The sequence below is a fragment of the Plasmodium gonderi genome, assembly GCF_002157705.1.
Source record: "Plasmodium gonderi DNA, contig: Chr03, whole genome shotgun sequence".
In the NCBI taxonomy this organism is placed as follows: Eukaryota; Apicomplexa; class Aconoidasida; order Haemosporida; family Plasmodiidae; genus Plasmodium; species Plasmodium gonderi.
In genome coordinates, this window is record NW_021628927.1 from 435,974 (window position 1) to 446,606 (window position 10,633).

General features: G+C 31.8%; 4 protein-coding genes across 4 annotated transcripts; 2 read left to right on the forward strand and 2 right to left on the reverse strand.

The window, feature by feature from the left end:
- Positions 1-367: 367 nt before the first annotated feature.
- PGO_030830 (exosome complex component RRP4) lies at positions 368-1,354 on the forward strand (the record flags this gene model as incomplete). The annotated part of the gene is made up of 1 exon (XM_028686069.1): positions 368-1,354. One exon carries the CDS (start codon positions 368-370, stop codon positions 1,352-1,354), a length of 987 nt encoding a protein of 328 aa, XP_028541870.1.
- Positions 1,355-2,159: 805 nt separating this feature from the next.
- On the reverse strand, positions 2,160-2,774 carry PGO_030840 (hypothetical protein, conserved; the record flags this gene model as incomplete). Its single annotated transcript, XM_028686070.1, has 1 exon — positions 2,160-2,774. One exon carries the CDS (start codon positions 2,772-2,774, stop codon positions 2,160-2,162), a length of 615 nt encoding a protein of 204 aa, XP_028541871.1.
- A 1,896-nt stretch (positions 2,775-4,670) lies between these two features.
- On the forward strand, positions 4,671-6,020 carry PGO_030850 (hypothetical protein, conserved; the record flags this gene model as incomplete). The annotated part of the gene is made up of 3 exons (XM_028686071.1): positions 4,671-4,722; positions 4,930-5,794; positions 5,960-6,020. 3 exons carry the CDS (start codon positions 4,671-4,673, stop codon positions 6,018-6,020), a joined length of 978 nt encoding a protein of 325 aa, XP_028541872.1.
- Positions 6,021-6,825: 805 nt separating this feature from the next.
- Positions 6,826-9,207, reverse strand: PGO_030860 (ribosome biogenesis GTPase A; the record flags this gene model as incomplete). Its single annotated transcript, XM_028686072.1, has 1 exon — positions 6,826-9,207. The coding sequence occupies one exon, from the start codon at positions 9,205-9,207 to the stop codon at positions 6,826-6,828; it is 2,382 nt and encodes a 793-aa protein (XP_028541873.1).
- Positions 9,208-10,633: the final 1,426 nt, after the last annotated feature.

Here is a 10,633-nt window from a genome sequence, read left to right on the forward strand (position 1 = left end):
TTTTGAGGCAATGGTATATCATGCAAAGGTGTTAGGCCCTTGCTGAGTTTTTATATTTTCATATTTTCTAATTTTTTTTTTTTTTTTTTTTACCCATTCGGGAAAGGAAAACTTTTCATTTTTCTACGCAAGAGCGAGGGCTGAAGTTTTCAAAGATGTACCACTTGGGCAGGTTTTACGATTCGATAAGGAGGGATATTATAAAAAAAAAAAAAAAGAAAGAAAGTCGTCCACAGCATCTCACAGTTTAAAGGAAAAATTGCCAAGTTGAATAATTACAGAATTGAGCTATATTCCACTGAGACGCAAAAAATATACAAGATTCTATTTCCAGTGTAAGAGCTACAGATGTATGTGTTAAGACGAAATGGATGTGCATGTAACAACACCTTATGACGAAGAGCTAGAGGACATAGAAGAATTTAATAACCGCATACAAGCCACAGAAACGTTAAAACATAACAAGGGAAATGTAAAGAAAAACAGTGATGAGTCGTGTCCAAATATTAAAAAGCTAGTATTACCAGGAGAAGCAATATTAAATAAAAAGGATAAGGGAAGATTTTTAAAAGGTAGTGGATTATACGAAGAGGATGAAACATTTTATGCATGCATATTAGGAACAGTAAATTATATTAACAAGTTGGTGTATGTTGAACCGTTAAGGGGAAAGTATATAGGTGCTGTAGGAGATTTATTAGTTGGAAAAATAAAAGATATAAATAATGATAAATGGGTAGTTGAGATAGGTTCATATAGTAAAGCTGTATTATCCATATCTCAGACAAATATTAGTGTATTCAGTCAAAGAATCAGATTATATAATGATGTTATTAATATGATCAATATATATAAGCCCAATGATGTTATAGCTTGTGAAGTGCAAAGAATTCACACTGATGGTTGTATCGTTTTGCACACAAGGTCTTCAATATATGGAAAATTATCTAATGGTATATTGATCACAGTTCCCCAAACCTTAATACAGAACCAGAAGAAACATATTTTTGTTTTCCCTTTTAATGTTCAAGTAATATTAGGGATGAATGGATTTATATGGATTTCTTCACCCATTAAAAAATCTAAAAACACAAATCCGAACAGCGTGGATGAAGACATTGAAGACAGCAAATTTGAGGAAGTAGACAACACGACAAGGAGAAATATTAGCATCATTAGTAATATTATTAAGCTTCTAGCTAAATACCATATTAATATTAATTATGACATTATTACAAAGATTTATATGCAGTATACGTCAAATAAAAATAACACCACTAGCTATATTTTGAAACCCTATGTATCAGATTCGTACCTTTTTAGCTACATCGACAAGTTCTCCAAGTGGGGATAAAAACCAATTGCGCCTTAGTTCGTTCGGGTCTTTTCATGTTTTTTCGGGTTTTTTCGGGTTTGTTCATGTTTTTTCGGGTTTGTTCATGTTTTTTCGGGTTTGTTCATGTTTTTTCGGGTTTGTTCATATTTTTTCATGTTTTTTTTTTTTTTTTTTTTTGTTGTTTTTCCCATTATGACAAAGATGCTTTTTTATCCTAAGAGACTTTTCTACGACAAATGGTGCACTGTTTTTAAAAATATTTTCCCATGGCTGGAAAATTTTCTAAGTTGCAAAATATTTATTTCATCCCTCTGAATCGCTTCATTATGTGTTCATACGCAATCATACGTTATAATACGTGTACCTAGATTGCTTAACCACGTTGGGTGGTGGTGGTATATATATCTATGATGGATTAACACAAATCAGGCCATGGATTTGTTGACATGCAGTAGTTGTATATGTGTGTGCGTAAAAATACATATCTACACAGATTACGCATCACAATTGATCAGAGAGTATAAACATTTGATAGTAAAATCATCCCTTAAAAGACAAGCATGCATACTGATATGTAAAAGTATTGGGAAAGAATAACTTGTACATATCTATGTATCAGTGAGCATGGGTTATACCCTCATCTCCACCCCCTCCCAAATGTACACACATATGTGTAGTACTTCAAGATAAAAGAATAATGAATTAAATGTTTCTGGACAATGTAAATAAGCGGTAAGGTGAATTCATGAATTGCAAGAACACAATTTTGTATAACAAGAATGGAAGAGAATTTAGTGAACTAACTTAAATCGTTTGATATGATTTATTGATTCATATTTTGAACAAAATTTTGCATTTGGTTTTTTAAAATTTGGTGATTTTTCTTAGTATTTTTCAAATGTTGCTGCAAAATTTTTCTGTCTTTCTTAAACTTGATCATTTCATTGTGCATTTTATCCTTAGCACTTACCAACTTGTAATACTTCTTAACATTTTCGTCAACTTGTTCCTTCATCATATTTATTCTTGTCTCCATATAGTTAATGTCGCTGTTAATAATTCCTTGTGCCTTTTTAATTCCAACTTGTTTTTTTTTTAAAATTGATATTCTAGTTTTATATGCATTGTCTTTATTCATTTCGCTGATGATACTATTTTCAAGTTGTGAATTTAGCATATCAAACTTTATTATGTTTTTTGTTAACTTTTTTAACTCCTTATTTCCGTTTGCCAACTCTTTATTCATCTTCCTGGTCAGGCCCTCCAAATTCCCAATTCGTTCTATGCACCAAATAATTCCTTCTCTGTTTTTTCGCAATTTATGCGTCATCAAATTTGTATAGTTGTTCATACTTACAGATGCTCCTTTCGCTTCCTTCAAATTTATAGCATCTATTTTCTTTATCACCTCGTTTTCTGAAACGTTGCGTCTGACCATTGTTCAGGCGGCTGAGAAGTTTAAGCGGTTGAGAAGTTTAGGCAGTTGAGAAGTTTAGGCGATTGAGAAGTTTCAGCGGTTGAGAAGTTTAGGCAGTTGAGAAGTTTAGGCGATTGAGAAATTTAGGCGATTGAGATGTTTAAGCGATTGAGATGTTTAAGCGATTGAGATGTTTAAGCGATTGAGATGTTTAAGCGATTGAGATGTTTAAGCGATTGAGATGTTTAAGCGATTGAGATGTTTAAGCGATTGAAGGGTAGGAAACAACTTCAGTGTGTTCGTATGTGAGGAAATAACTAACTACTAAAAAGACGGGAAAATTGTTCAGCGATAAATCACACTGAATTAATTTTGCAATCGTTGTAAATGCGCCTAAGTGAAACACAACAAAAACAATGTAAGAAGAAGAGACAGAATAGACAAACACAGCCATGCATTGGCTAATTCAAATTAATATTCCTATGATTAAACAAAAGGGACCCATGTTTGGGATGCAACTGTTTGACCAAGGAAAGGACTCAAATATATGTATATCATTTATTTATTTATTTTGTTATGTATTTATTTATTTTGTTATTTATTTATTTATTTATTTATTTTGTTATGTATTTATTTATTTTGTTATTTATTTTTTTTTTGTTATTTTATTTTTTTTTTTTTGTCACAATAAAGTAACTGTGTGTGCGTGTTATAGTATTTATCCATGCGGCACAAAAATGAAGAAATGTTAAATGGAAAAATAAATATGCTCAAATTCGTACTCTGTGCATTGTGCATATTTAGACAATAGACTATGGGGAGCTAGTTTTATTCTTAATAAGAGCATTATTTATTTTTTTTAAACAAAGATGGGGAACTAATTCCAGTACGTTTTCTTTTCTTTTCTTCTGTTTTTTTGTTTTTTTGTTTTTTTTTTAAAGAGTTCATTTATGAATAGAGGGATCTACATTATTCCTTGTTACTCCATGTGGACATATGCACGCGTTTGAAAGTGAATTTTTTTTTTTTTTTAAACGGAAAAAAACAGGTTTGTTTATTTTTTTTTAAAGGATAAAACATATTTGTTATTTTATTTATTTATTTATTTTTTTTATTTATTTTTATTTTTTTTTTTTTTTAAACACAAAACAGGGTTACTGTTTTTTTATTTTTTTACTCAAAAAAAAAAAAAAAAAAAAAAAACATGTTTACTTCTTCTTCCATGTGCGTTTTACACGTTATTCAAATGTGTACAAAAATACAGTTTTAAGGAAATTCTACAACACTCTTGAAATTTTTGTGTACACGACCAGGGTGTATATCATAATAGGATGCAAAAGAAAAGAAGAAAAAAAAATGCTTGTGGGAATTTTCTCTAGTTTTGATAAAACTACACAGGGAATTATAACACAAACACATTATTCATAAAATTTCTCTTTTTTTTTTTTTTTTTTCTTGTTGTTTATTTAAGGAGAAAAAAAAAAAAAAAAAAAAAAAAAAAGGAATAGAAACGAAATGAAGAAAAAAAAAAAAAAAAAAAATAAAAAAAAATGAAAAAAAAAAAAAAAAAAAAAAAAAAAAAAAAAAAACAGGCTTTGTTAAATATATCAATATATGACGATATATACGCTTATTTGAAGGCACATGCAAACGTTTTGGGAAAAACATGTATATATGTGGACGAATATATGATCTTGATTTTTTATGCTTTATTCACTCGTTCGAGCGTACAGGAGAGGTGCCAGACGTACTTGAATGAGAACTGATGTCCGTTATGTCCATGTATTCTCACACGTTCATGCATGCAACACTTCTCCATCTTCTTATACCTGTGCTACTACTACTTCACACACACGCGCGATTGAATCGAACCCCAAGTAGCCTCAAAACAAAAGAACAAGTAGGAAACATCAGAATATGGTAAACATAAATTGGCCAGGGCTTCTTAAATGGTCTACTAAATATGCAGGTATGAGCATGTGTCACGGAGGCATATACATATTGTGTGTACATAATTCTTTTCTTTGATTTTTTCATTTTTTTTCCCGAACGCATCTTTAACTTTGAACCAAAAACACGACTATTACTGCTGCTACTATTGCCACTATAACTACCACATCCCTCCTTATTGAATACCCCTCTTTACTGCACACGCCTCTTTACTGAACACACGTAGATGGTACCATAGACACGAACAAACGGCTAAGCAAGGAAGACATAGAATTCCTTCAAGGGGCAATAAAAGATGCCCTGAGTCAAGTGGAAGATCCATACGAAGCAATAAATGAGGCAGTGCGTAATTTTGAAAACAAAGATGAAGGAATAATTTTAGCGTCCGCCAAAATAGTGGAAAGATTGGTTGATGAATATCCAGAAGTTTCTCGAAATTTACATAAAATAAACGCAATAGATCCATTGTTAAAATTGTTAAATCAAACAAATAATCATATTTTAGAATCGGTACTTCAGATATTTTCCTTAGCCTTATCGAATAACCCAGAATTACAGGAATGTGTTTTTAAAAAGAATGCATTAAAAACTCTATTAATAAAATTACAAGAGTCTCAAAAAACAGTTATTGATAAAAAATTAATTACAGCCATTTCAGCATTAATTAGACATCATGATGAAGCAGAAAATAAATTCATTGACTATGGGGGGGTTGGTTTTTTAGTTTACGGAATGCAAACGAACATTTACAAATACCAAGAAAAATCTGCTCTTCTTTTAAAACATTTGGTTCATCAAAACAAAATTACTTTTGAAATATTTTTAAAAAATGAAATTATAAAAGGACTCATATGTCTAGCAAACAACAAAAACATTGACGAAACGGGAATACAGTATGGAGAAACCACAGCAGAACTTTTTTTAGCCTTAATGCAGAACCACAGGCATAAGCTAGCCAAAACCGGCTACCTGAATACATTGAAAAAACTCATCGAGGACCGATTAGAATATTTACATGTCGTACAAGACAGTGCATCGTATGACGTTTCTCAAGAGATCCAGCTCTTCACGGATTGTCTCAAGTTGACCAGGTGAGACAGCGGAACGTGCAAAAAGGAGTGAAAACGTAGGCAAAAAGAGGAGAATGGAGAGGGATAGAATCCTTTCCCCCCTTTTCCTCTTTGGAATGCTCTTCTGTCTGCGCACTTATCACACATGTATTCATTTTTGTGCTCTCGTCATTTATACCTTCACAGTTGGCCAGGTGCCAAACCGCCTGAACAGGACAGCAATAACTTCAGTATATCCAATTGGTAAGAGAGAGATGCACTGTTGAAACCACAGGTCCATCGCCCCTACGCCGATGCAAACTCGTATAAATATAAATATATATATATATATAGAAGATAGATGTAGATACAGATATATATATATATATATATATATATATATATATATATATATATATATATATATATAGATGTGTATATGCGCCTATGTGGGCATGCCTACGCCCAACCTTCCTTGGCACGCAAATAAGGTCAGTGTGAGCTAGCCATTCAGTCAGTCTCCTCACAGTGGTAAGCATGAGAGATCACCCCGTTTTGAACTTTTCAATTTTTGAATGATTTTAGATCAGAAGAAATTTGTTCTCTGTTAGGTGATGACGAATGGGTGAAATAATCAGTTTGATTTTTTTAACCGTTTTTAACCTTTTTTTTTTTTTTTTTTTTTGACGCATCTTAGCTCATTGTCAGCACATTGTTAATACACTGTTAGTGTATTGCTAGGACATTATTAACGTATTTTTTCTTAGCTTTTTTTTTTTTTTTTTTTTTTTTTTTAATATATACATTATCACTAGCACATTTTTTAATGCGTTTTTCTTTTTGTTTTTAATTAACATGCACGATATTGGGCTACTAATTAATCCCCATTTTAACCCAGACATAACTCCAAGATGGGCTCAGTCGTAAGGAACTCAAAAAATATACTAGAGCAAACTCCGCGATGGAAACGAAACAAACATACAAAAAAAAAAAAAAAAAAAAAAAAAAAAAAAAAAAAATTATTCGGATGAGAAAAATGGGGCACAGGACCTCACAACATTGCTGTGGCCTAATTACCAGCCAATGTAGCAGTCATTGGGCTGATTGACGAACCCTGAGGAAACACGAAGGCGAATGGATCTCTTGTTGAAATAGAGAGGATAACTAAGGGTCATACGACCGAGGTAACCTTTCCTAAAGTCAGTAACAAGACGCATTGATGCCTGATTTAAATCGTTATGAAAACGATCACGAGCTAATCGCTGGATAAAATGATAAGCTGAAAATTTACCTTCAAAATCGAGGCATTCCGTAAAATTAATTTGGTACCGCTTGATAATTTTGGACATATCTATATAGTCATTGTTATAAAGATAGACACTGTGCATATTTTGAATTAGGGCCTCTGCGACATTGTATATATCATACATCTTTGGCGATATGTGATTGCATAATGCTAGGAGGTAGATATTATTTTCTATGTGCATATAACTATTGTAGTTTCGAATATGCACAACCTTATCATCGGATGCATTACTATTTGAGTCGTAATTATAAATTTTATCAAGTATGATGTTCTTTTTGCAGTATTTTTTTTCAGGTAATGTGTATAAATTTTGAGCCAAAATTCCAGGAGTATCAATGAGTTCATATTTTTTGGAGGCGTACATCTGTATGTTGGTTGTAAGACCTGGATAATCATACGACTTTGTTTTCTTAATTTCAAGTAGACGGTTAATTAAGGCAGATTTTCCTACATTTGGCAATCCAATAAATATACATTTAACTTTGTAATTCAATAGACCTTTTTTTTTCTTGCTTTCAATTATGTGCTGGGATAATCTGTTAATTAATTTTTTTAAAACAATAATTTCTTTTTTCCCATTTTTTGCATCCACAAATATAACTGCGCTTTTTTTTAATTGATTCTTCACAGATGCATCATTGGCAGATGCAGTGCTGACATATGCATTACTGGCAGATGCAGTGCCGACACATGCATCACTGGCAGAATCTCTATTTACCACGTTTTTGTTAAAATTCTTGTCATACCAGAATAGCTTCCTCCGGTAGTAACTGCCCCATTCTTCATTTCCTCTAATCGATGATCTATCACAATTTGTATACACAATTATTTTGGGTTTGTTGGTTCGTATATCAAACATATTTAATGCGTACAGATCATCGAATACATAAGGGATTATGCCATTTCGAACTTCAATTATTATGTCACTAATTTTTATATACTCTGGAATTTTACTTATTACTTTTTTCATAAATTTTGGAAACCAATGCACTTTTACTCGTCCGTATAATAAATCTTCATTTAAATTACTTTTTATTATATTTTCCTTTTTATATGATAAAAATGTGTTTACATTTTCTTTGAATAATTTCAAAGCGGATACATTACTTTTGGAAAATAAAACTTTCCCGCCTTCCTCTTCTTCTTCTTCGTCTTTTTCGATTCCTAATCCTGTTATTACATTTGTATCCTCTTCTTCACTTCCCAATTTGTTCCCTTGCACATCTGATTTCCACCCATTCTCGTTCTCTTCTTTTACCTTCACCAACAATTTTGCATTTGCAAATATTTGATCACTAAACGTAGTACAATTTCTCGCTTCTCTGCATGTTCCTCCACCATAGCTCGCTTGTGGCTTGAAGAACTGAACGTTTTCGATAATTTGCGTTGAATCCTCTTGCTTATCATCTGATGGGTCTAATCTCAACGGTTCGACACTGGGAGATGTAGAAGTGGATGTCTCATCAAGGGGTCCTGCCATATTGTGATGTTCCTCATCAGTGGGTGTTACATTTAAAGCTGCGTCCCCAGGTTTTGTTTTACTCGTCTCGAACAATCCACGCACTCCCTTGAGAATTGCAGAGCGCTCCTTTAACTTGTTTATCATATAGCTATACCTTGTGAACAAAATGTTGTTAATATTTTCCTTCATTAGAAATGTTATTTTCATATTCTCATGCACCTCCTGACTAACCTCGGCATCCTCTTTCTCCTCCCTGAGTAGTCTTTCATATTCATTTTTGTAGCTCTTTTCAAGCACCTTTCTTATTTCTTCTTTGTATGTACTAACATTTTCCTTCATTATTTTCAATTTTTCGGCTTCTAACTTTCTATAATCTTCTTCTGCTCTTTTGTTAAAAAATTCATCAAATGTCATAGGGCTATTATTATTTTCCACATTAGTTTCATTTTTATTTCTTATTCGATTTTTATAATAGCAAAATATAGGGTTGTTTCTTGGATTGTATAAAAAAAGGCAATCCTTTGTTGTTACCATCCTCCTTTTTCTTCTCTTTTCATGTCTCTCAAAAGAAATAAATTTTCCTACCTGTGCGATTTCAATATTTTTAATTGAGTTCCATTCTGTTAAATTGATACACAGTAGATTCTTTGTTATGCTTATCCATACGAGCACAAACTTGAGGAACATTTTTTTTTTTTTCTTTTTTTTTTTTCCTCTTTCCTCCATACGGCATTGTCTCTATCACCCCAGAGTATTCATACACATATACATGGGTACAACCATTTGCATTTCGTACATATCAAAATTGTTGCATATATAAAAATGAGATTACTTCTGCAATCCAAAAAGGGTGAAAAAATAACTTGGAACAAATTCCCCTGATCTGCTTCTCAGTTGAAAAAGAAGAAAAAAAAAGAATTCCTATTATTCATTTGCAACATATTCGATATCATTTGGATTTAAGGAGCTCGACTATCACAACTTTTATATAACCAATTGGAAGGGGTGGGTGAATGTGTTGTGGTAGTAATTTCCTCTTCTCCGTTTATTCCTTTTTGGTGATACGTTCCAGTGGGGTGCTTAAAAAAGAGTGAATTCATCAGTGTGGATTTATTGATCAGACGGACATTACATATCAAAAGATATGTGATAAGTGCATTCTGCACGTGTGCTTTGTGTTAGTACACACTATTAAAATGAACCTTTTTTTTTTGTGCTTTTTTTTTTTTTTTTTTTTTTTTTTTTTTTTTTTTCTTTTTTTTTTTTTTTTTTTACCTTGCTTTTCTTTTTTTTTTTTTTTTTTTTTTTTTTTTTTTTTTTTTTTTTTTTTTTTTTTTGCTTTTCCTTTTTATGTGTATTGTGTAACGCAGTCTCAATGAGCGCCTATGCAATTTTCTTCTCATGGATAAGAACAAATTTTGTTATTTCTTCTCAAATATCAGTTATTTTATTTTATTTTTTTTTGGAGTTCCTTTTTTAATAGCTTTTATAGGAAATGCTTTCTTTCGTTAGCATTTTCATTAAATTATTTCGAGGAATGGATAAAAGAGAGGAACGCATAATCTTTGCGTAATTTAACCGAATTTATTTTCTCTTCCCTACTGTCATTAATTTTTTTGTAAGATCGTTGCCTATTTCCCCCAAATAATATTGGAGAAGGTATTTTTCTAAAAAAAAAAAAAATGAAGATTTTTCCTCCTCTTTTACCTTAATTTTAGATATATTTGTGGGCTTTCACACAGTTTCCTCTTTATTATTAACGTTTTGGTTTGATTCTCTAGCGTCACCACGTACGTGTGAGATATATGTATGCACCTGTGCATGTTATAGTGCACAGGAGTATATAAGTGCAAACATATTCTGTGTACTTTATCTATATCATCAATGTATTTTTTTGTATGTGTTTGGTTTATTTTTTTATCACCCTGAGATAACGAATTTTCAGAGAACAAATAAATCTATGGTCTTTTTCCCTTGCACCTATTTCAAAGGTCACACAAAGGCCAATCCTCTAATCGCGCACAATATGAGCATGTAAAAATTTGTAGGCCATTTTTGTAGGAGTCACTCACATTTTTTACTAATTTAATATATAAGGAGAACAATCAAAATG